Source organism: Lonchura striata, chromosome Z, assembly GCF_050655825.1.
Source record: "Lonchura striata isolate lonStrDom1 chromosome Z, ASM5065582v1, whole genome shotgun sequence".
Classification (NCBI taxonomy): domain Eukaryota; kingdom Metazoa; phylum Chordata; class Aves; order Passeriformes; family Estrildidae; genus Lonchura; species Lonchura striata.
In genome coordinates this window covers 31,280,347-31,306,266 of record NC_140740.1, presented here as the reverse complement: position 1 = coordinate 31,306,266, position 25,920 = coordinate 31,280,347, and the positions used below count along the sequence as shown (strand labels likewise).

Below are 25,920 nucleotides of genomic sequence, written 5' to 3'. Positions count from 1 at the left end.
TCACCTTTTTCACACTATTAATCAAAACACTGTAAGACTCATATGGCAATTAAGGACAGACAATCTTCCACTCTATATTACAGAGATTATATGCACTGCTAAGAATCTTACTACTAAAATGCTACTAAGATTTTAATTTTCTACAAAATTTTACAGTATCACTGAGGAGTTATCTGAGCTGCTTAGCAAATAAATTGTTTTTGTAATCCAAGGCATTCATTGCTGGCAAAGAAAGAATATTCAAAGAAGCAGCTACCCTAAAAGAAAAGTATGTTTCACTGTTGCATGTCTTTAGGACTTGCCACTACAGAGATATTTTTGCAGGGGTATGACAAGGTCATTAAAATCACTCCAGACAAAAGAGATATTGAAAGGTTTGAATACACAACATCCTGAAACAGGAAGACTATTCTAGATTAAAGCAGCTGACAATCATCCACGCTCGAACAACCACCTTCCAAACTGGCCAACATTCCTGTTCATGGAGTCTCATAAAAATACTAAGTTTACTGCTCGTTCTTGAGAATACTACTCCTAAAAGCTAGTAACCAGAAACAGAAGGTTTCCAAGTACAAGGAATTAGAAAAAAGCCAAAACTTCCAAACCACACAATGTATATATTCAACAGAGCAAACTGACCTTACCTGCAGCAGAAAGCAGGTCAAGTTACTAATTAGCATAAGCTAATTAGAATGTTCTTAAGGTAAATACATTGGATGAGAAATAAAATCAACATGCCAAAATAATCAATAGTGGCTATTGAGGCCATAAAACAGATTACATAATTAAACACCTGAGTTATACTTCTAAAAATGAGTCTATCACAATACTGAGAGGCGTGCTCAGGTAGCCTAGGTATGGGAAGCAAAAGGAAGAACAGGACCCTCTGTTCCACTCAAGGTTAATATCTATGACCAAATCACTGTGCAGGAGAAAGCTGAAGCCAGAGTAAAGATTTTCTGTCCAGCTGAAACTATGCAGGGTAGAAATTACAAGAGTAGCTATAAAGCTTTCATACTCAACCAACACATACTAAGACATTTAGTAAAATTTTGTTCTTTAGTAATCTCCAACCTGTTAAATTGCAAGAGATTTCAGTATTACCAATTTCCCATCTGAATATTTTTGCTTCTTGCTTAAATAGAGGAAATAAAAAAAGGTTACTAGTACTGTTTTCTTTCATTGTGAAGCAGTACTTTCAGATTTCAGACTATTTATGGAGTTGAGAATAAAAAAAAAACACCTGTTGAGAATGGTCAAGACCATGTGACTTACAACAAATACCATATTCTTATATGGATGTACTGGCAATTGCTTTCCTAGTCTCACAGTTAGTTACTCACAGTTCCTTTTTGTTTAATACATATAGTTTTATGGCAGTATATATAGATTTATAAGCAGGAAATATGTATGTAAAAAAATGGGGGTTTTGGCGTATCATGGTCATGCATAGAATTACAAAGATGAAATCAATCTCTCTTTCTCATAGAATTTCTTCAGAGAAACTAATAGAAGATACCTTTACCTATTTGACACAAACCTGCTTAATAAATAGAAGCTGGGCAATACAGGCAATTATTAAGTGCTATCATATTCATATATTCAAAATGACTGCTGTGAAAAAAGTAAATGGTAAAAGGGCATTTCTTTCATAATTTCTACTTGATAGCCTCTTTAAGATGGCAAACATCTTACTTGTTCTGTTTCCCATCTATTAATTATGTGAATTACATGAGATACTTGTTGACATACTTCATGTTTCTACACCTCAACCAAAGCATAGCTGATAGTACAGCTGTGAAGAAATAAATTCGTTGAGAATATGACTTAGTATTAGAATATGTTTATGGGTATAATTAGAAAACCATAATTCATTCTCAAACTTTGAAGCTTATTTGCAGCCCCACAAGGTTATTTAATGGCTATAGTCCGCTCACAAAGTCAGAGAATGGAAGTACTTTCCAGTTTTGAGACAAAAAACAACCCAAAGAATTGAAAATTTAATCTTCTAAAAAATCCTCTGATCAAGAAGAAAATACTTCTTTTCTTTCAAGAAGAAAAGAGACGGCCTGAATTCTTCCATCTCCAAAAAGTAACCATAGAGAACATGTGTGAAGGTGAAAAAAAGAGTGTTAACTGAGCATGCAAAATGTTGGTCACTTTGATGAAATTAAATTTCCAGGTGTTCATGTGACAAGTGATTAAGAGCATACTTTCTTTAGGAATACATATGGCTAGAGCTTCTAACTCAGTTCTGGCCACAGGTTCAAAATGAGGAATTCACTTCCATCTTTTCCTGCTGCCATAATGCCAGCCCTCATGAGAATTAATTTACATTAAGAACATGGCTCTAGTGATGGACTTTGGTGCAGTGTTAATGGCTCTCATATGAAAAAGCTTCCCCTAGAGAATAAACGTTAACCACTTTGTGATTTACAAGAGTAACGTATGAAAATGGCAAATCAATACGGGTTCTAAAGTTCCAAGAGGTTTCCTTCTGGTACAGACAAAAAAAAAAAAAAACACATAATGACATGATGTAAATAAATTGAATTTACTTCCATCTTCCAGTTATTCTGATAGAATCATGAGAGTTTGAGACAAAAAACATTAAATTAAATAATAAACCAGATAGACTCATAAAGCTAAATCTAAGGCAATGTGAATGAAGACTGACAGACACATAAAATGAGATATTAATGAAATCTATTGGTTTAATTTTCTTCAGAATTGACATAGAAATATATGCTTCTTTGTAAGAACTAAATACATTTTATTTAGATAAAGACGTACAATCAGAAAAGTATGATTCTCTATCATTGCTGCAAAACTAAAAAGGGACAATAGTAACAGTTATTCGTTTCATAACTTCTGTCTACAGCAATTAAATCAGCTTGTATATTAGCAATATAATGAATCAGTACATTGATGTTAACTAGCCTGCAAATCATTATTTCTGAACTAATTTGGTTTCTGTCTTCTACAGTTCTTCACTGCTGTGGTAGATGATCAAGCAGTTCAGAGTTTGGCATAGTCTTTCAGGATCATTTCCAGTTTCTGGCTCAGCATGATGTTCCCCTTCACTTTTAGTTTACCAGAAAAGAATGCCTAAAAAAACAGAAGTGGGGTGGGGAAGAAACATGTATTCAACTATTTACTCACAAACCAAAGAGTTTCTAGAACAAAAAAAAATAAGCCCAAGAATGGTTGTTTAGCACTTGGGAGGAAATCCTTCAGTGTACAATGCTTAACAGTTATCAGTTATTAAAAAAACCTGTTCAATTCTAATACTACCCAGAACCAGATTTTTTTATTTATTCTGCAGACAAGGCCAACTCTGTCACTCATTAAAAAATTAAATAAAATAAATACAAAGCAACTTCAGTGGCCTCCATTCCCTTTCCATATATAGCACAGAGCATTTCTCCACCTGTAAAAACATGCCTCCACAGAATCTGATGGGAAAACTTCAGCAGGGCACAAAAAATAAAGCTCCAAGCTATCCCCTCACACTACAAATATCCATATATCATTATATGAAATGAAAAAATGGAATTAAAAGGCTATATAATGAAAATTAACAACTTAATGAAAATGTAAGCTATCCACTCAAATTCATAACAAATATAAACATAAGCTTGCACAATGTATTATACACATATGCCAAAGAAATGCAATGGCTTTATTCATAGCATATTATATCAAACAGGAAATAAGCAAGATTTTGTTTCATTTGCAAAGTCATAAATCAATCAGTATTTTTCACTTCAGTGCTGGTATATTACATTTTTATTCTCCCTGCTTCAAAGAGCTGTATAACTTGTTTCAATCTAGTTTGTGTTTTTTTTAAAACTAGTTTTGCTTTGCTATGGCTTTGCAGTTTGAAAACCCTTTGGAAGTTCCTTAAATGTTCTTTTGCATAGTTCCATTAGCTTGAAATACATTCAAATAAAGAATAGAAAGTGCCAGCAGAAAAATATTTTAATACACACCTTGAGGTTCTTCAGATGGAAAACTACACAGAAACTCAAAGGAAACACTAATGCCTAAACACAGATGATATTCCTGAATTGCAATCACTGTTCTTTAGCATTCTGAAGATTACACATCAAAATCTTGTTTGTTTATGCTTTATGCCTGCTGTATACAGAGGGTCACAAAGGATTTTACTCATGTGGTATACAAGATTTATAGAAAACATTCACTGTGATCATTAGTCTCCAATTTACAATCAAAGCCTCCAACAACTTCTGCTTGGGATCAAAGAAAAGAAAATGTTTGATATATGATGAGCTTAATTAAAGTTTTCATTTGCTCAAGTTTTAATCTGTAAACTGACATATTAAATTTGTGAGAGTTTAATTTACTTTTACACAAGGCATTTTTATTGGTAAAATTAGTAGTTTAAAGTGGTTGATTACTCCGAGAAGCTAAAAGTGCAGATCCAGATTACAGACCTTCCTTAAATCTTTATTTCCCTGAAAAACATCCTGGCTTAGGTGAATTCTGACCATCTACATGCATGCATTGTCTTGACATTTCTCTATAATGCACTACTAGCAATAAATCAGACCACTGCAACAAACATCAGCTTCCTGAAACATGACAATCAAAACAGTCTGAATGATCAAACTGATAAACCTAAGCTTTTAAATTGTATACTGTGAAGTACCAGGAAGTAAACAAACTCCTAAATTTGCACTGCCAGTTGTTACGCCACAGAATCACAGTTGGAAGGGACCCAGAAAGATAATCTAGTGCAACTCTAAAGTGAATGGCCCATACAGGTATTGAACCCACAACCTTGGTGTTATCAGGGCCTTGCTTTAGCCCTTTGTGGTCATCTTTGTCTTAAGATAATAAAGATGGCATAGACTCCCCGTCACACTCTCTAGCTAATTCAGTATAAGATACTGATGTGCTTATACTTAATCTGACTCTGGTCTCCACTGTCAAAACACCCCAAAGTTTAGGATTTCAGAATGCAAACAGTTATGAACCACAACTTGATGTAAGGCAAATAATATATGTCTACGTACAAGATAATATATCTGTGACACCCAGGCTTTACCTTTTGGGGGGTGATCTTTTGTTGTACCACATCCATGAAATCCTCGTCTGAGAGAGTGAAGGTAGTATCAACAGAATTTCTGGCAGGTCCTTGATACACTGCTCCAGAGCCATTCTTTAAGTCAATTGCTGAGAAGCAAGAGCAAACACAGTTTAATTTCAAAATAAAGATAAAAATTTCAGGCTTAAGAACAGTACTTTCCTTACCTATTATTATAAAGCATCCAGTCTAAACTATCAGCTACTTAGAAAATAAGTGAGGTACAATTCTTCTTCATCAATGAAAGAAACAGATATTCCTATACTGAAGGGGAGGGTGTTTACAGCAAGGACTTCAAAATTCTTGCAGCAATGGTAAAATTTATTTTCGAATGACACTGAAGATGCACAAAATATTAATTAGTTCACTTACTGCAAAACGATCAAGTTAGTAATAAAGCTCTGAAGTTCAAAACCAGCATCCTGCAGTCAGATAAGGCAAATGTAGTTGTTCAAATATACTGCCATATTTTCCCAGGTCTGTTCCCCAGGCAACACAATATAGCCTATTCTGCTCCAAGCAAGGAATGTTTAAAGCCTTGCCAATTATCTGTCTTTCTCTCCTGGAAAGACAAAAATTCCTCCAAGCGTCTGTAGCTTCTGAACGTTCTTTTCCCACAGCAAATGACCTGCCAAAATAATATACTACAAACCTAACACTATCAGGTATTATGTCATTTGTTTAGAAGAGTATTTTGACAGGATGTGCTCTGCCAAGTAATTCTCAGATTTTGTGAATTCCCATCTTTCCTTTACACCTTTGCCTCTTGATCCATCACAGCCCCATCCCACACATTACTCATGTGGATATATCCATAACAACATGGCATCTCTAGTCACAGAATCATGGATGACGGTTGCTCTTCATGGACAAATTTTAAGACCCTTTCCTAACCATGGAGCTTTATGTCTGCATAAACTATCTTATGGGCAACTCTTTTCCAAATAATTCTTTGACAGGGTAAGGGGAACTGTAGAGACTGGGAGTAGCTTTAGTCTATTTAAATCTTTCATTTTCTGTCTACTTTAAGTAATTTTTATTTATCCAGTTACAACAGAACCAGAAGGAGACTTAAGTATATAACATTGCTCAGTGAGAAGTGACATAATGGATTATTATTTTCCAGGTGATTTTAAGGTAAATTATAAATCCTGGAACAGATTTAATGCATATCACTAACTTCAAGCAATATGGGAAGAAATTTAAAAAGGTTACTGAGCACCAGATGAATTATCTGCACATTTGTGTTTGTGGGTAGGGGTTGTGCAACAATATCCTTGTGACCTAAACCAGCTGCTATATGGTCTAACATACCTGAGCCTTTGACATTGCTCCTGTAGGCACAGACTATTATTAGGAAAACAAAAATCAAAAAAATAATCTACTGAATCATGAAATGCAAGCCACACAGACCAACCAAAGTCTGAGAGTGGATACCAGCTTTCAGATTAAGTTAACCAGGCCTAACTTCCACGTGCTTTTAAAATACACCTCTACCCAAATGCTGCTAATATTAGGCATCATACCAGTGTAGCAAAACTGCTCCCTTTGAGATAAACAGCAAGGTCAGCAACTACAACAGATTAATTCACAAAACACAGACACGGTGTCTAGGATGCCTGCAGTTCCTAACTGGTTTGAATTACTTCTGGTCCTTAGGAATCCCTTTTTGTATTTCATTCCAATGGCATTAATCTTTTTCCCTGTCCCTGCCACTCCTACACTGCTCCAGAAGGGACTCAGATACTGAAAGCTTGACATACCATCTCCCAAGACATAACTTCTCCTTCTTCACCAAGTACTGGCTGAAAAGAAATTTTTATATACTTTATTGATAATACTGATCCATCAGTCACCAGTGTCAGGTTTAGATGACAAAAACAATTAAATAGGTGTAGTGACTCAGAAAAGTTCTCACAAGCCCTAAGTTTTATTTTGAATATAGTACATAATTAACAGTTGTTACATTGTTGTACATTAAGATATTACTTAACACTATTACAGTCCTTGTCCTCCTTCTCCATTTCCTAACCAAATCCCAAGACCATCATTTATCATCAATATCTACAATTAATACTAATCTCTCAAAGCACAACCATGCTTTTAACATTGCATAATCATGGCACACATAATCAAGGTAAATCTTTCATATTTACAGAATCACAGAATTATTAAGTTTGGGAAAGACTCACTACCTTAACAACTAGACCTACTACTTAACAACTAAATGCCACATACTTGAACACTTCCAGATATGGTGATTCTACCCTCTCTGTGAAGAAATTTCTCCTGATGTTCAACATGAACCTCCTGTGCTGCAGCTTGAGGATATTTCTTCTTGTCCTCTCACTGGTTGTCCTGTCCTAGAAGCAGCAGAAGCCAACCCCACCTGGCTACAGCCTCCTTCCAGGCAGTTGCAGAGAGCAGCAAGGTCCCCCCTGAGCCTCCTTTTCTCCAGGCTAAGCACCCCCAGCTCCCTCAGCTGCTTCTCACAGGAGAGGTTTGTGCTCCAGACCCTTCCCCGGCTCTGCTGCCCTTCTCTAGACTCACTTCACCACCTCAAAGTCTCTCTGGTTGTGAGGGGTCCAGAAATAGACACAGCACTTGAGGTGTGACCTCACCAGTGCCAAGTACAGGAGGACAGTGACTGCCCTGGTCCTGCTGGCCACACCATTGCTGATACAGGCCAGGATGTCACTGGCCTTCTTGGCCACCTGCGCAAACACTGGCTCATGTTCAGCCAGTTCTCATCTAAAACCTTCAGATACTTTTCCACTGGGCAGCTTGTGGCTTTCCAGCCACTCTGCCCAGCCTGTGGCACTGCCTGGGGTTGTTGTGACACAATGACAGGACCTGGCACTTGACCTTGCTGAACCTCATCCAACATGCCTTGGCCCATTGATTCAGCCTGCACATATGCACAGATCTCTTTGCAGAGCTTTCTTACCTTCCAGCAGATCAACACTTGCACCCAAACTGGTGTCATCTGTGAATGGACTGAGGGAACACTCAACCCCCTCATCCAGACCAACATGATATTAAAGATATTAAACAGGACTGGCCCCAATACTGAGCCCTGGGGAGCACCAGTTGTGACTGGCTCCATCATTCCCCAGGTCCAGCCATCCCAGCCAGTTTTTTACCCAGCAAAGATAATATGACTGTCCAAGCTGTGGACCACCAGCTTTCCCAGGAGAATCCTGTTGGAGACAGTGCCAAAGGCTTTGCTGAGGCGAGTCACCTGGTCATAAAAGGAGACCAGGTTGGTCAGGCAGGACCTGCATTTTCTACATGTGTGCTGGCTTTGATCTGGCCCCTTGGTTCCCAGATGTGCTGAATGATGGCAATCAAGATGGCATGCTCCATAACCGTGCTGGATACCAAGCTCAAGCTGATCACATCAAGCCCTTAATCCCACCACAAGTTAATCTTTACTAGTTACTAGAAATTCTAAGTCTTAAAAACACAAAAAAAACCCAAAAACCCACACAGAAAAAACAAACAAACAAAAAAACAAAACAAAAAAACCCAAAAAAAACAAACAAACAAAAAAAAACAAACAAGGAAACCCACAAATCTAGTGATACATTCTTTTTGCAAAAATGTCAAATACGTTATTTCCACTTCCTCTGAAGTTTTTTTAACTGACATGAAGATTTTTGATAAGGAAGAAAAGAAAAGGAAAAAAAACATAAGCAGCCACAAAAACAAAGCACTCATGTTTACAGCAAAACAGTCTTTTCTACAAAAGCATGAAGAGCATTGTATTGTTACTTGATCCATCTCTTTTCATAGACTTCATCATAAATGAGTTAACCTTTCTAATGCGAGTAGTTTTAAAAAAAAAAAAAAAAAAGGTGCCACTGTGGAGAAAGAGTGACCCAAAATATATCACATATTAGTATTTAGAGAAGGAAAGTAACTCCCCACCTTATAAAGAATGAAAAACCACCCCAACAACTTGCTCAACTTTTTTCCAGGCCAGAAAAACAAACAGAAGGATTAGAAACATATACAATCCACTTTCCTCCCTCCTAACCTACACCTAGCCTAGCGTACTGAAAAGACAATTGAGACTAAACTACAAGCACTAGCTTGTAGACAAATAAACCAGCAATGAAAGAAGTAAGCTGAATGCCAGAAAAGGTTCCAAGAATCAGAGCAGAAAAATCCTAGCTTCCCAATGACCAGACAGAGTGTCCTCTTTTTTGCCCTCTAGAATATATTCTATTACCCGTCTGGCAGAAAAGTAGAATCAAGAAGTTCAAGTGATGAAATGTTAGTTTTTCTTTAAATTTTTACTTTTGCTTTGATATGCAGGTATTGTATTACAATAATTAAACATCTATTAGTTATTATCATCAAAATTATGCTGTTGTCACAGATAAAATAAAAACAGGAAAAAATTCACATATATAGGAGTTAAAACACTATATAAAACAGTAGATACTGAAATTTTATAGCAGGTTGCCAAAAACCTAAAAACGTAATATTTGGGGTACGGATTTTATTTTGAATTTTGAAGAGTGCCTTACCAAAGGGTAAGAAGAAAAATATTTTTCTAGAAGAAAATTATTAATGGTTAGATTTTTTTTTGTTTGGTTTGGGTTTTATTCTGCTTTACAGTGGGTAAGTAAGGGGAATACAAGACTCAACCACTAATCAGATAAAATCAAGTATTACCACTCTTCATTGCCTGAAGTCATATTGCATCACAAATTATTGAGCAATGTCACTGTAATTTATAGCTGTTCACAACTAACAACGTGTAACAATTTCTTCCCAGTTCTCATAATAAAGTTTTATTCTTCTGAGAACTGGAAAGGAACAGAAACATCTCCTGCCTTCTTCACTAACTTCAGAAACATGAAGAAAAGCAACAGATGGGCAAACTCTTCCGAGTACTGCTCTGGAGTGCTATTAACTATCAGCCAACAGATCTCAACAGCATTACCTTTTCTCTATGGAAAGCAAAGTTGAAATTAAACCTTAACTCAAAAAAAAAAAAAAAGGTATTTTATAATGCCTGAAAAAAAGGCAATTGTTGTATAGTAGTACATATGCAGAAGAAAGCAAAGCATGCTTTAGGTAGTGAAGCTATAACTGGAAAAAACTGAGGTGAATTATCAATTAAGTTTTTTTTAAAAAGTGAAGGTAGCTTCAGTACCACTACACTTATTTCTTAGGTTTCGACACTTGCTTTATCTCTTTTAAAAGGATTTTCACCATCCTCTTAAATTAGACCAGCTTGTTTTTATACAGAAATATCACTAATTAAGGCCAGTTGTCAGGGATTACAGGTCAACATTGTTTACACAGCAGATAAGCTGTCCAAAATTTCATATCCTGAGTGTACAGTCAATAGTTCTACACGTCTTCATAGCTTCACACTATCCACCGAGAACTACATAAAAGTAAAGGCCGCTGCTGGTTAAACAGACTGGTGTTTATAATACAAATGCCTCTATAAAGATGTGTCTCTGTACCAACAAAAGCCAAATTCAATTCACAAACTTCATTTCACTTCTAAAAATTCTGGTACACTGCAGAAAGTAGAGATCAGAATGCCACAGTTGCAGTTAGAAATGTAAATATAGTAAAATAAAAGAACTTTTTGTTTTCTTAAAGTTTGAAAAATACTAGATTAATTGCATGCATGAGAACAAATTTCACAGAATCAGAGAGTCATTAAGGTTGGAAAAGATCTCTGAGATCATGGAGTCCAAGTGATCAATACCTTGACAACTAGATCATTACTCTGAGTGCCACACTCAGTTATTTCTTGAACACCTCAGGGATAGTGAACTCACCACCTCCCTGGACAGCCCATTCATTCCATGAAGAAATTTTTCCTGATGTCCAGCATCAACATTCCATGACTGAAGTCCATTTTTGCTAGGCCTGTGATTTCTTACCTGCAAGAAGAGACTGACCTTCACTTGGCTACAACCTCTTTGCAGGCAGTTGTAGAGAGTGATAAGGTCCCCACTGAGCTGCCTCTCCTCCAGATTAAAGACCCCCAGCTCCCTCAGCTGCTCCTCACAGGACTTGTGCTCCAGACCCTTTCCCAGCTCCACTGCCCTTCTCTGGACATGTTCCAGCACCTCAATGTCTTTCCTGAACTGAGGGGCCCAGAAATGGACACAGCACTCGTGCTGTGGCTGCCATCTTCTCCCATCTGCTTCCCTCTCAGATCTGAAGAGGCTGAAGGACACTAGCAGAAGATACTGGAGCAACAACCATTGGGCAAGGGAGCAATGGGCTGCAGGGCCCGGATTGTTTCCAGCACAAAGCTGTGTAAAAGTGACAAGTCAAAAAACTAAAACATAAGACAGAACAACTATATATCCAATTAAATAAGAGAAAGAGGCCTATCAGGCAGCCCAAAAGAACCAGAAACACTGTTTGTAAAGGCCTAGGAGGCCCTTACAAAGAGAGGCCTAAAAGAAGATAGATCATTAATTAATTAACATCAAGTCACGGCTTAAAACAAAAACCTCAGCCAAAATAATATTCTTCTTCACATACAAGTTGTTTCAGTCATAACTTGTCAAGAATTTTGACCATACACTGAAGTAGTATGTAATATTTATCTATATGAACCAAGTTGTGAATTAATTTTAATGTCATATTTTTCTTTTTTGCTTTCTTATAGCTATGTACATAATGGGATTCACCCTCCAAAATGGTAATTTTACTTAGAAAAGATAGAAAGATAATTCAGAATGGATCTAATCTAGCAGCATAACATTTACAAAAATGATTTAAAATTCCTGTACACAGAAGATCAACTAATAACCACCAGGCCAAATTTAAATGTAGAGTAAAAAAGTGCAATTCTACTGAGTTGAATAACATCAAAATCTGAAGCACCTTTGAAAACCAGTCAAAATAGTGACACAGAAATAAATTCAAGCTATAGCAAAGGTAACATCATACTGTGATCTTCAGTTTTTAAAGTAAAAAATCAATTTGTCAAAGGCTAAAATTTCTAATTGTGTAGAGAAGCTTACTTTCCATTAATAACTCAAAAAGTCAAAAATTCAAGTAAGCAAATGGCATTGTCAATGTTATATATTCTGAAAAGACTATCATTGCTCATCTACATTACAAAAGTCTTGCTGATGACCATACAGAGATATTGTAAAGATCACAATGTCAGAAATCTTTGGATTATTGAGAATATCCTAAATCTTTTGGATTATTGAGAATATCCTAACTGCAAGAAAGCTGTCTTCCTTTGAATGTAAGCTCACAAACTATCATCTTCTTCTTCATTTGCTGGTAAATGAATTATACCAGCATCTAGTAGAAGAGACACTTGAATACTAAATAATAATATAACATATGCAAACACGCATAAAGAATTAAGTTCGCAGCTGCTTATAAATCTCAAGTATTTTCCTCTGGAAGGTCTTTTGCTTTATGTTTGCTTTGGTATATGCTTTTTAATGACAGGAAAGTGTTTCCAAATATTCCCCAAATAAAAATTTCATCATGCAGATACATATATTGGTTGCTATTAAAAATGTGCCATTGGAGTTAAATAGACATCAGCAACAGTAGGCTCTTGATCCATATAGGAAGAAACAGTGAAGGCTGACACTACAGTTGTCATAACTCCTAAAAGTTTTGCTAGTCAGTTTTTCTAACTATTTTCATAATGACAATATGAAATTTTAATGTTTAGATTATTTGTAACAGTTTAACTATTTTAGTACTAACCAACTCCTGTTTTCTTTATCCAAGAAGTACTTAATATGTAAAGGCACACAAAGATATTCAGAAAACACAGAGAAACAGGATGACACAGAAAGTTCTTTCAAAACAAGTGATGTAAAAAGGAAATACTAGCATACCAATGCTCTTAAAAGGAAAAGTAAGCAACATTTTCTACAGACACCCTGCTGGGTCACCTAGATATTTACACTCAGCCTTACATATTTACTACACCACAGAGACTACAGTAATTCATAAGGAATTGACCACACTGTAAAAATTTTCACAGTAAATTTTCCAAGCTTCTAGAAAAGTTTCATTTCAGCACTTAATAGCAGTCAGCAGCAGGAAATGTTTAATATATTAGATTAACTCCACCAGCCTCCATCCCACAGGGATCTTCAAGATTTTTTCCAAATTCACGTAATGGCATAGAAAATTTTCATTGCAACAGAAGCAGAGGGAACAAGACAAACAAAAGCTATGTCTATTTAATACCTTAAAGCTAGAGACATATGAGTAGAAGAAAGCAGTACCTTCTTCCTACTGCTTTAGTAGGAGAAGCAGGAGAGAACAAAAGACTGACTATTGATTTATTTGAAGCAGGAGCACTCTCTTGATCTGAATACAATAGCAAAAACATTCACCTGTTTCCCCTCTAATAAAATGTGATCTCATGAAGCAAACCAGTGCACTGCTCAGGCCTAAATCTCTAAGTGTGCTTGTTCTGCATTCAGTAATTTGCAGTTTCAGAACTTAATGAGTGAGAAATTTATTCATATCTTGTAACACCCCTCAGCAGATTTCTCCTCCATTGCCTTATCCTCTATTTTCTGGACATACATAATATTGAATTTAGCTGATCAATAAAGCAATTCCAAAGCTAAAGCAAATGATCAATCAACCTGAAATAGTTTTCTAGTTGTTATTATAAACACGACAATCACTTGTATCACTTGTAGTTACACATGAAACAATAGACAGGACTTATGTGGAGTACAGAGTGATTGCCCAACAAATGGAAGTTGCTACGTCAAGTATTCAGGAGTTTAACCAATTCACTTCTAATTACCATCTAAAAATGTAAGCAAGAATGCAAGTAAAACTTCATAAGCCTTCTCTCAAAGTTCTAACTGCATCCATAATTTAAATTACTTTATGCAAAAATGGAAAACTGCAGACAACAGAAATGATTAAGAGCAGTAATGAATTTTAAGACAGAACATCTGAGGTAGATTTTCCCTTGTCTCATTTTGATGTATGGGCAATCAACTTGCATAATCTACACAGGTATATTCATAGTATTTATTAACTTCTACACAAATGGAAATCACTCTTTATCCCTCAAAAACTGCTTAAAAAGCAAGGCAAATAGAACACAACTATCCTGACCAATCTCTGTATAATATTTTTCCTGAAACTTAACAGCAGTCTTGCTACTCAGAATCTCTACTGGTCAACATTAGGAAAGGATTAAGTGAAATTACAGGTTTCTAGATTGCTCAACAATAGTTTAAAAAGAGCCACAGTGTACAGAGCAAAACATAATGCAGACCTCATCTGGCCTCTCAGCCTGTCAAAGGGCAGCCCCTTCACTTGCATTGTCCCCAAAACTCTTTTGATTACATCCGACTGCTGAGACCAAACAAAAAGAAGTCTAAGCAACAGGCTTGATTCAGACTTTCATTTCTCCACAAAAAGGCCTGGAAGTTAAAACCTCACTAAACTTTTTTCCTTTAGAAAATCTTTACATTCTACCAATAAAGCAGCAGACATGTCAACTAAAAAAACAAAAGAAAAAATTTCCAAAGATAAAAAAATCTATCCAATTAATAAAATAAGATTTGGGGTTGTTTTCAAAAATACATAGTTTTATAAAGACAGCAAAGGAGAATTTAAGAAGAAAAGGTTTTTGAGGAAGTAGCTTCCCCCCATGAGACCACTTCACATAATTCTATTACTCATTTAATCAGGAAAAAGTTCTGCTGTGATCCATTACTATTAGAGGCTTTAGTTTCTCGTCATCAACCAGTCCCATGCTTAACAAATGGGAAATCATGATTATGCTTCCATTAAACCTTGATCTCAGAAAGTTTAAATGGAAACAAATTAGACTACATTTTCACTGAAGTGACAAGAACGATGCACTAGAAATAATTACTTATTTGTTTTAGATCAATTAGCATGTACATCACCAGCAGACTAATTATTGTAACACTCCAACTAGGCTAATTTAGCATGCTTTCCTAAGTGCAATGGCAGTCCAATCTGGAAAAAGTAAATAGAAAGGCACTGAAGTTCTAAAGGATGATGTAACCTATGCCTACATCTAAATAGGCAAGTTAAAGAAGTATGTTCCTTGAATTTTAGTACCTCCAAACTTTATCTGACCTCCTTGCCATTTGTGCACCCAGAATCCATTCAGACCTGTAGATCGCACTGCATATTCATGTACAACACAATGCTTAGTTTCAAGCTATCAGTTTAATTAGAATGATTACTATTAATCCCACTTCATAATAAAAATGCATTGGGGTATCATATAAACATTACAACTTACTCCACTGCATTGCTGTGTTTCCATCTTTAGTGATGTCCCACTGGAATACGGCGTTTACTTTCTTTACTAATTCATTTCCCATCTCTTTTACACGACGACCAATTTCTTCAAACACAAGGTTACTCTGCAGCCCTTCAGTCTTAAAAAAAGAATATGAAGAATTTAAAATTGAAACTGTGTTAATAGGTACTGAATATGTCATTTTCCAGCACACAATGCTTCAGCTATCTATAGCAGAATTACTAAATGCAATTGAGACTTCTTCTACTACAAAATAATCACCTCTAGCCACCATCAGCACTAAAGAGTACATTCAAGTAGAAAATGCTACATTTCAGATTTTCATTTAAAGTTATTTCAAATCATGCTTTTATAGTTTTTGTCATTTATCATTACAATTTAAGTAATATTTTTTAATTTGTGCTCTAAGAGTTTCTAAATTGCCCATTTTTTCCTTTGGACAATAACCACTGCCACTTCTTCCACAGTGAATGTTATGTTAGTTTTCAGAACAAAAAACAAATGTTTTTACCAGTACATTACTTGGACATGAAAGATGGTCAAAACATACTGCACTATGAATACAGTCAAACTCTGGTGCAGACAAAATTTAACAGTGGGATTAGCTACATTTACATTTCCAACTTTTCCAAGCACATTATTTTGCAAGTGTTTCACTGTCTTTCTTTTAAAAAGTATTTTTACTGGATAAAAGGCTACACTTTAGGAAGCTACTTCAGTGACATTTTTCGTCTACCTGGAACTGGAGCAAAGAAGCTCTTAGAACTTTAGTTGTTCACTGTACCTACCTGTACAGTAGAACACTAAACTCCTCAGTACAATTTTGTCAGCTCTTTGGTTAAGCCTAACATTTTCCATTACATTAAAAGGTTCCCAATGGCATTAAAATTTGTCAGTCTTCACTCAGCCAGGCTGGTTTCCCTTGGTGGGTGTCTGACTCTGTCAGCAAATTTTTGCCAAAGCACCTTAATTTCCCAGAACAAGCTTAAGAACACCTGTTCTGCCAAGTTAAAAAACAAGAAAATCTGAGCAGTTCAAGAAAGTTCTAATGTTTGAACTTTATTCAACAATTCAGAATACATCAGAAGATTAAACAAAAGCAGCAAAAAGAAGCAGGTCCCTGGATAAAATACAGAATTATAGGATGGTGTGAATTGAAATGAACCCTAAGATAATCTAGTTCTAACTCCCCTGTTTGGGGGCAGGGACACTTTTCACTAGACCAAGGTGCTCCAAGCCCCATCCAGCCTGGCCTTCAACATTTCCAGAGATGAGGCAGCCACAGCCTGCTGGTTTCCCTGGGAAACCTATTCCAGTGCCTCAACAACCTCACAGTAAACAATTTCTTCTTAAGATCTAATCTAAACCTATCCTCTTTTAATTTGAATCCATTCCCCCTTATCCTGTCACACAAGCTCTAGTATAAAGTTCCTCTTTATCTCCCTTCAGGTAATTCAGGTAATAAAAGGCCACAACTAGGTCACCCTGAAGCTTTCTCTTTTCCAGGCTGAACAAACCAAATTTTCTTAGCCTTTTATCATGGGAGGGGTGCTCAATTCCCCTAATTTTCTTGATGTCCTTCCTCTGGACTCACTCCAACAGATCAATGCCCTTCCTGTGCTGGGGACCCCACAGCTGGATGCAGTATTCCAGGTGGGGTCTCACCAGAGCACAGCAGAGGGGCAGACCCCCCTCCCTGACCTGCTGGCCACACTGCTTTGGATGCAGCCCACATATTACCCAATATTACCCATTCTGTGATCAAAAGCTTTATATGAGTGTCACTATCTCAGTATTTCATGAACTTCAAAGCATTAAAATTCCATTGTTTGCATGCAGGAATCAATGGGGAAAAAAGGTAACAGTTTATTAAGGCATTGCCTTAATAAGAAACTTAATAAATATGCATTGCCTTAACTGACTTTTAGACCACATTAGGGTCATCCTCATTGCATGTACAATTCTGTGGTTTGTGGCAAGTACAGTACCTGAGGCTTAAGGCATGCATGCACACAGGGGATTTAAAATATAGAGAGTATGAAGAGCATACTGTGTGCTAGGCCTGACCACATACTGTACAAACAACTTTCGGAGTTTCATTTCAAAATGATTCATTGACAAAACTTCTTTTCTGTGAATACATTATCTCATTTTCACTTATGCTAATGCCTTCTTGCCCCTCTCCCCATGTCTCTGAAAAAGTTGCAAAACACACTTTTACATCCTAAACAGAGTTTGATCTTCAACACTACAAAATAATAAGAAAAGCACTGTTCTACAATTACTTTAATTATAAATTACATTAAAATAATTTCTATTTTGAGCTAGGTAAGTGCTCAAAACATGTGGCCCTCATGTGGTACATGTGGCAGGTGGTACATGCCCTTGTTTGTTTTGTAACATACAGCACAATGCTTATCCTCAGAGTTCAATTAGCATCAAGCACATCAAACATCAACATCTACTGTATCTCAAAACAACTGGAATTTTCCTCACAAGCAGATCAATTAACATCTGTATCTTAAACAACATGCATCGTAACATCTCTGAACTCGTAAATCCTCTGAATACTAAATATACTGAATACTAATCGATTAGTAAGAGACCTAAGTATTTTTCCTGTGATTTTCACCAAAATAAAATCTAACTATGCTTCTCTGCAAGTTAAGACTTCCATTGCTTCCACCTACCATCAGAGGCTCTCGAGCAGAAGGCTTTTCCAAGGCTGGTACTATATCCACATAGCCCCCTGCAATGGCAACTTCTCCTGTCTCCTTGATCTGTAGTGGAGGAAAAATATATTAATGAGGTGATTTATTTGCAGAAAGGCACAAAAGAAAGAATTTAAGGAGTATTGCTGATATTTTAAAATCAGAGATGTAAAGAGAAAACATAAAAGTTACAGAGTGAAAAAAAACATCTCATAAATGTGCTGTAGTCTTGAGGCAAGTTGTTATAACATGTTTTCCAAACAACTCTTCAAGCAAAATAATTATTTTCCTCTGGAGAAACTGTACCAAAATATATTGCTGATGAAAACAGTTAAAAAACCTTATTTACCTCCAGTGTTACAAGTTGCTGTCAATATTTCTTCATAAGTAGAAAGACAGTGTTCTAAAATGCTTTTCCTTGAGGTAGATATTCAGTTGTCAAGAGTCCATTTAGACAATTTCACTATCTCCACATACCTTATACTTCAACTTGCACTAGAAACAACTTTTTAAGCATTGCAAACAAGAAAGATTACAAAAACAATGATGGAAAATACCTGAACTCTGTCCAGTTTCATTTTTTGAAATAGTTAATTCAGATAAGAAATGGGTTTCAATTTGGCATTTTCTCTTTGAGGGATGTGACAAACCATACTGATTTATGGCAGCTAACAGAAGATGGCAAATTGATTTACTAATAATGCATATAGAGGGGTGTATGACAAATAGCCAAGCTGAAAAAATAGCAAGTATCACAGTCTAGTTTATTGCACTACACTAACTATTACTCAAATAATGCTTAACAGCTTGTCACGTGCTGCCACTGCACTTCAGACATTGCTGAAAATGGATTCAAACCAGCCTCTCAAAAGTTTTAAGTCCATATGTATTTTGATTTAACCAGAGTTCATTTCAGCACAAAGATGGATTTCGTTCATATAAATCCAGCATGCAATAAGAAACAAAATTCTGCACACCTCATGACTGTTTAAAATGGTTTACTATAATCCTGTTAAGCCTTGTAATTTCTATCCAAAATCAGATACTCCAAAGTTGTGGATGAAAAATCTGTAGCAAAATTCACCACAACTCTACATATTAGCAATTACTAAACATAAATTAAATAAAACTAAGCATAATTACAAATTTTGCTTTCAAACACAACAGAACAACTCACTCCACTTACAAATTTAGAAGGGCTTAGAAGCATATTATGAACTCTGTTAACTAACAGGGAAACCATGAATTCTAGATTCTGTCAGGACAGGGTGATACAACCTTTTAAATATCGCTACCGTAATTTTCAAAGTTCACTTGAGGCGCCAAACAACCTCATTTGCTACTAGTAATTAGAAATGGAGATTATCTATACAGCAGTCTCTACATTGTTACCATTCTGAAATTCTGTAGCTGCTAAAACCCATCAGGTCTGCAAACAATATTTGCTTCCTTCAGTCAATGTATATCCTCAGAAAGCTGTATGAATATGGCATTCCTCTGTTCCTGTAACTCTCCTTTTTTGCTTTTGCCTGCCTAATTCTCCCTGCCGCTGCAACTATACCTGCAGCCCTACTCAATAATCAAGAGCTGGCTACATTTTTATGGAGACAATGCTGCCAAACTTCGGCCAGCAAAGCAATGTAACTCTCACTGCATAAGTCAAAGAAAATATTGACAAATACCAGTATCAAATCATAGGTTAAGAAAGTGAAAATGTCATATGATGCTACGCAAAAGATGACATTCACTTTTACTTTGTGCCCTTTACATGGAGTTTTACCCTTAGCTCTCACTAAGTACCCTATGACATGGAAACAAGGATTACAGGATAGCCACATAAAATACTACTAGCAAGACCAAAGAAATTCATATAATGCAAACCCAGATCTCATAGAAGTGTATACTCTGTTTTATTGTAGTTACTATGTTCAACTGCTATGAAATTTCCTTTTACAGGAAGTTATTCTGTGTAGCTGCAGCTTAAGTTTAACCCAGTATATACTAAATCTGCAGCACATTTACATGCCTAAATTGTTAAGGGCTGATTGACATAAATAAATGTTAAAAAAAAATATGAATACAAAAAGTTATTCATAACTCCAGAAAGAAATATACACTATGATGACCTGAGGATGACTGCTATTATTTTCCCCAGTGGAAAAACAAAAAAATGCACACACAATGAAAAGAGTCCCCATTTAATACAAGGATATTAAGTCCTGTGATTATAATGGTACTTCTATTCAAATCTTAGTGACACCATAAAATAAGTAGGACTCTTTCATTCTATTTAGTTAATTTCTTTACAAAGCCTTTGCCAATGATGTGCTGTTTAATGAGGCATCTATTCTTGCTCCTCCTCATATCCCCAGTCTTTTAACCAATACATCTTTCTCCGAAGCCCACAGTGAAGAGATTGTTCTGACCTTGGTCTGAAAATGGATTCTATTTCCTTCCTTCCACATTTCTGTTTGCAAAGTTTCCCCTGGATACACTGGCTTTGCAAAGCGAACCTAAAACCAAAAAAAAAGAAAAAAAAGTGAGGTTGCAAAAAGATGTCTGCTATATGTAAATGCAAAGCTTAAGCACATTTGCTCTACTTAAATGATAAAAAGAGAAAAATTAAGTCAACTATTAATGTAGAAAGACTAAATATTTAGCTGTAAGTCAAAAAAATTCTGGTAGTTAAGACATAATGAAAAACTTCCCTCCCACTTAAGATTTCTTTTGGGACTGAAACCAAAAAAATCCAGAAAATTTACTTCAAAGAATGAACACACAGACCTTGATTGCCTTGAATCTGTTCACATCATTATTTGCAAACTGCTTCAAAACGTTCCTAGCAGCAAACCCAAAGGTGCATAGTCCATGAAGTATAGGCTTCTCAAATCCTATTTAAAGAGGTAACATTTTAGCACTTTTAATATTAGGAGTTTGAATGCAGCTTCTATTAATAGCTATACCTTATTCATAGTATTTTCCCCATTAGTGTTCTTAATTATTTTTCTTTTTAACCTAATTTATCTCAACAAAAAAGTGTCTGTTACTATTTATTATTTCCTCTAGTTTTGAGCAAAAGAAAGTGCTCGGTGACAAGCTGCACTCTTAGCACTGCCTGTGCTGTCTCAGACTCAGAAGTAGAATTAGTCCATGTAGAGGTGACAAAATTAAACATAAGGAGGTTATCTGTTAAGTATGCATGCATAGGCACATCAGACATGCAGCTAAATGGAAGTACATACATTAAGGGTAAGAGGTATTGTAATCACTAAAAAGTGGCAATACTAAGCTTATTTGATATTTCCTGTTTGGAATTCCTATTCATGCTTGGCCTAAGTCTTCTAATACAACGCCCGCTTTAGGATTAATTTACCATTATTTAGAAATTTAAAAAAATAGAAAAGAAAACTTGCACTGTTTTTCTTATACTGACATTTTTGTCAAGTTTCCTCAAACTCCTATGCTCTGAAGCAGGAGCTCAACCTCGGCAGAGGATAAGCTTTATATTAGTGTTGGATCTTTCTCCAGTACTGTCAAAATCTGCCAAAATAAACCTTTGACAATTGCCCTCAGATTTGCTCAAGAGCAAGAGTTAAGTTATAAAAATGTTGCTTGTATATTCCGATTTCTTTAACAGGTTGTTCTGACCTGACAAGGCAGGTAAACAGTAATTGATCACACTTGAAAAGCCCATGGAATCCAGACAGAGCTGTACAACTTTGGCACTAAAAACAGTTGCTTTGCCCAGAATTTATATGCTACTCTTGTCTGCCACAGTCTGTTTTTCTTGAGCTCTTAACAACTTATTGCATCTATGCAGCACAAAATGTTCTCCGAAGGGACAACAGCTGGAAAAAAAACCAAAAGCAAAATGAAACAAAAAAAGTAGAGACAGGACAAAGTCTAGCCAGCAAAGAAATGGAAGATGTAAAAGAAAAGAAACTACCATCAAAACAGACTAAAAAGCCACAAGGACTCCATCCTAGCTTTGGCTGGGCTAGAATGAATTTTCTTCTCTAGTAGCTTGTACAATGCTTTGCTCTGAATTTAGTGTGACAGTAATGCTGATAATACATTGATGTTTCAGCTGTTGTTAAATAGCATCCAACGTATGCCAAATACTCTTCTGTGACCAATGATCTGCCACCAAAGAGGTGCACAAGAAGCTGTGATGAGGGAGCATAACTGAAACTGCTAACCCAAACTGACCACAAGGACATTCTATATTGAAGAACCTCATGTCCAGGATATAAACTGAGGGAAGCTGGCCAGGAGCTACTGATCATGGCTCAGGAATGGGTTGGGCATTGGTCAGCAGGTGATAAGCAAATGTGTCATGCACTTGTTTCTCTTGAATTTTACTCTTCACTTTTTCTCTGTCCTTTTCATTATTATTTGTAGCAGTAGCAGCAGCAATAGTATTATTAGTATAATATTTTGCTTTGCTTCAGTTATTAAAGTGTTCTTATATCAACCCACAAGTTTTACCTTTTTTTCTCTGAAATTCTACTCTCCATCCCACTGGGAGTGGGGGTGGGAGAGGAAAGGGAAGTGAAGAGAAAAACAGGGAGGGGAGAAGTAAGGAATGAGCAAGTGGCTGTGTGGTAATTAGTTGTAAGCTGAAGTTAGGCCATGGAAGATTCAATGCTGAGAAATACGGGGATTATGAGACCAAAGGAAAGATAAAGCTAGCATAATTATGCATGAGAAACAGAAATTTTGCCACATTAGGTTACAAGACATGACACGCTTAAAGGAATGACAGCCTTAAAGGAATATAAATCTATTTTCTCACTGTAAATATTCCAGCCTGATCATTTTGTCATTTCTTTCCCATAAAATGTTTTAGTATGCACACTTTTAACAGAACACTATTTTGTACACAATGGACACTCTTCTGAAAAGACAAAGTTACCATGCAGTCAGATTATTGTACAATTGTAATATCATCAGTTTTCAGTATCTCCCATTCAGAATGTTATAGTGACATCTAGCTCCTCAAAAACACAATTTAATTCACCATACAAAAACCAGAAAGCACTCACTCTATTCAGAACTCAGAAACAGCCAAATATACCCAATCCTATTTTCCCAGTATTTTCTTTATAAAATTAATGCATACTCAAAAAGTCTGCAAACTAATCAGGTTACTTTGTGTTTAGACTGAAACAAAATCAAAGTAAATGTTGCTTGCTAGTCTTTGGAAACACAAGAGACAGGAATAAAGGCACAAGAATATAAGTAGGTGCTTTCATGTGGTTTTATGTCTTCTGAAACTCCTGTCTAGCCACAGAAGTCTTAACAATAATCCAAGAATGATATGAATGCATTATGCTGAATGCTTGTTTCCCATTCACACTGGTGAGATACAGTAAAGGAGAGCATCCACAGATTGTTACATGATGAGAAGGTGTGTGAATAGATCCGAAAAAAAAAAAAAAACATTTGCACAACTGAAAAAAAAAAAGTGGACTATTTCTATAGTCATTTCTTCTTTGATAGTATTTGTATTAGGTAGGGTACTATCATAGTTCCAAAATCCAGTGCAGCAGTTTTATGTTGAGACAATGGGATATCTTAGAGTATTAATTTCATTTTCCATGTCTTTGTCCCAGTGCCCTTTGTGTGAACAGTAGAAGATTTCTAATTCTCTTATTTTATTAGCTTTATTATTATTTATTAGCACCATTATTATTCCAAACACTGGGTTTTCAATTATAAACATGTATCTTTCATCTCCATCACTATCATGAACAAACCAATATCATAAACAAAATAGAAAGCTTTAACAACTTAGGGAAATCTCTTCTTGGACTCTAGTATGTGACAATCATTACTTATGAACACAAATTTACATAGAATTATACAATACTGAGTTAACAAACTAATTAGTATGCATTTATGAAAGATAATTTGCAAAAGTATGGTAAGTGTGATCTGAGCAAGGAAGCATAGCTCTGCTCTATTTATCTTGATAAGAACACGATATGAGAGTAATACGCAAGTGATAGTTGCATATTAAAAAAAATTCATCAGGAAACTGCAGACTAATTATTACAGATTAGTAATCTGATGTAATGTTTCTGATGATAGCATAAATATTCAGGAAAATTTCTTAAGTAAATCAAATTGTTGCCTGCCTGGAATAATCAAACCATACTACTTAAAAGGCCTGAAAATATGTGCAAAAAAATAACTTTACAATACAATTTCAAGAAAACACTTTTTTTCACTAATTGCATCTCTTCAAGTATTAGTTAGTCGAGACTGATCTGGTGCTTTGGCATGTACACTTTTGTAAATTAACAAGTTAATGTGCTAGCAAGAATTGTAGTTAGGCAATTTTATAGGAAAGAAGTGCTAACAAGCTCTCTCTCTCCTGCCCTCCTGGATTTATTGGGATTGAGAAGACTACACTGAAGAACAAAAGGTTCTACAGAGACCCACATAATTTCAAAATTATTCAGATGGAAAGAACTGTATCAGAGATATAGTTCTGTAGGATATCAGAGAATTTATAGAATTCCTTCAGAAGCTTTGACAATCAATTATTCCTGCTTATGAAACACACATTGTAATAACAGGATAGTAGCAATAAACAAGATCTAAAGCAAAACTGGTTAGAAAGTATGTTTTCATTGTAAGTAAAGTCCAAGCACCATTCCCCATTTCTAGCTGCAGGAAGCAATGCTTCAAACTAAAGTGTCATGCAGAACATTGAAATTATTTAACTGGTGACTCTAACAACAGCTATAAAACAAGCACTGCTTTTTCCAAGTTGTTAAAGATGTACATCAGGAAAACAGATAAAAATACATTTACATTATCCTTCATCCAAGTATTAACACAATGGTATCCCCATCAGCTCACCTCCAAGAGCAGCAAAACTTGGATCCACATGCAAAGGATTCCAATCCCCACTTAGCCGATACAGGGCAGCCTGCAGAAACAGAGAAGGAGAAGCAGGAGTCACCCAGAAGTTCATGAAAGATTAAGAAACATATCACAATCTATTTTACTAGACCTTACATAATATACTCTACAACAAGGTACATAAAATGGAAACTAATTATTACTGTTTTCCATGACAAATTTATCCACAGTATAAAACAGAAGTATATATATGAATTTTTCTAGTAACATAGAAACACAGTATCATGCTTTTCTAACAACAGATTCATCTTACAGGGATCAGAAATAGCCCTAATTTTTTTCTTTCTAAATTATTATATACTTCTCTCATAGCAGATTAATGGGCAACTGATTCCAGTATCAAAAACAACAAAACCGTAAAGTAACACTACAAGCTTTCTAGAAGACTTCTGCTTCATGTTAAATATTCTTTTGTTACTAAAAAAGTAGAGAAATACAGATTTAGTGTGTTTTATATACTGTGAATGTGAATAAACCTGAGAAACTATTAAAAAAATGGCTACTATACTTGAGGTTTCTCTCCCTGTGTAGCTTTAGCATTTTCATTATCAAATCTTGTATTTGCTGTACATGCAGAGCAGCCAGCAGTCCATATTATGGAGATATCAAAAGCCAACATGTGCATATTTCTGAAATACAATCTTCTCTGGTCAACAGATTACAGTGGAATCCAGTGACTAAATTATAGTGGAGTACCCTTTAGTAAAAATTTCCCATAAGTACAGTGAAAATCAGTACATCACATTAACTAATGAAGATTCCAAGAATTTAGCAGCTTAATTACAATGACATATACAAATTGAACACAGATTTAATTGAAAAAAGCTTTTAAACTGAAAACAAACTGTACTTTAGTCAAGCACATT

At 35.7% G+C, this 25,920-nt stretch overlaps 1 protein-coding gene across 1 annotated transcript in view; it reads right to left on the bottom strand.

Moving 5' to 3' along the window:
- Positions 1-2,689: 2,689 nt before the first annotated feature.
- Positions 2,690-25,920, bottom strand: part of HSD17B4 (hydroxysteroid 17-beta dehydrogenase 4) — a 61,371-nt gene continuing 38,140 nt past the window's right edge. Inside the window, exons 18-24 of the mRNA XM_021546256.3 lie at positions 24,992-25,061; positions 20,906-21,012; positions 20,548-20,634; positions 18,101-18,190; positions 15,390-15,528; positions 5,072-5,199; positions 2,690-3,108 (exon numbers count right to left, since the gene is read on the bottom strand). Of these exons, the coding sequence (XP_021401931.2) occupies positions 3,019-3,108; positions 5,072-5,199; positions 15,390-15,528; positions 18,101-18,190; positions 20,548-20,634; positions 20,906-21,012; positions 24,992-25,061 (711 nt within the window). The 3' untranslated portion in view covers positions 2,690-3,018. The remainder of the gene's footprint in view (positions 3,109-5,071; positions 5,200-15,389; positions 15,529-18,100; positions 18,191-20,547; positions 20,635-20,905; positions 21,013-24,991; positions 25,062-25,920) is intronic.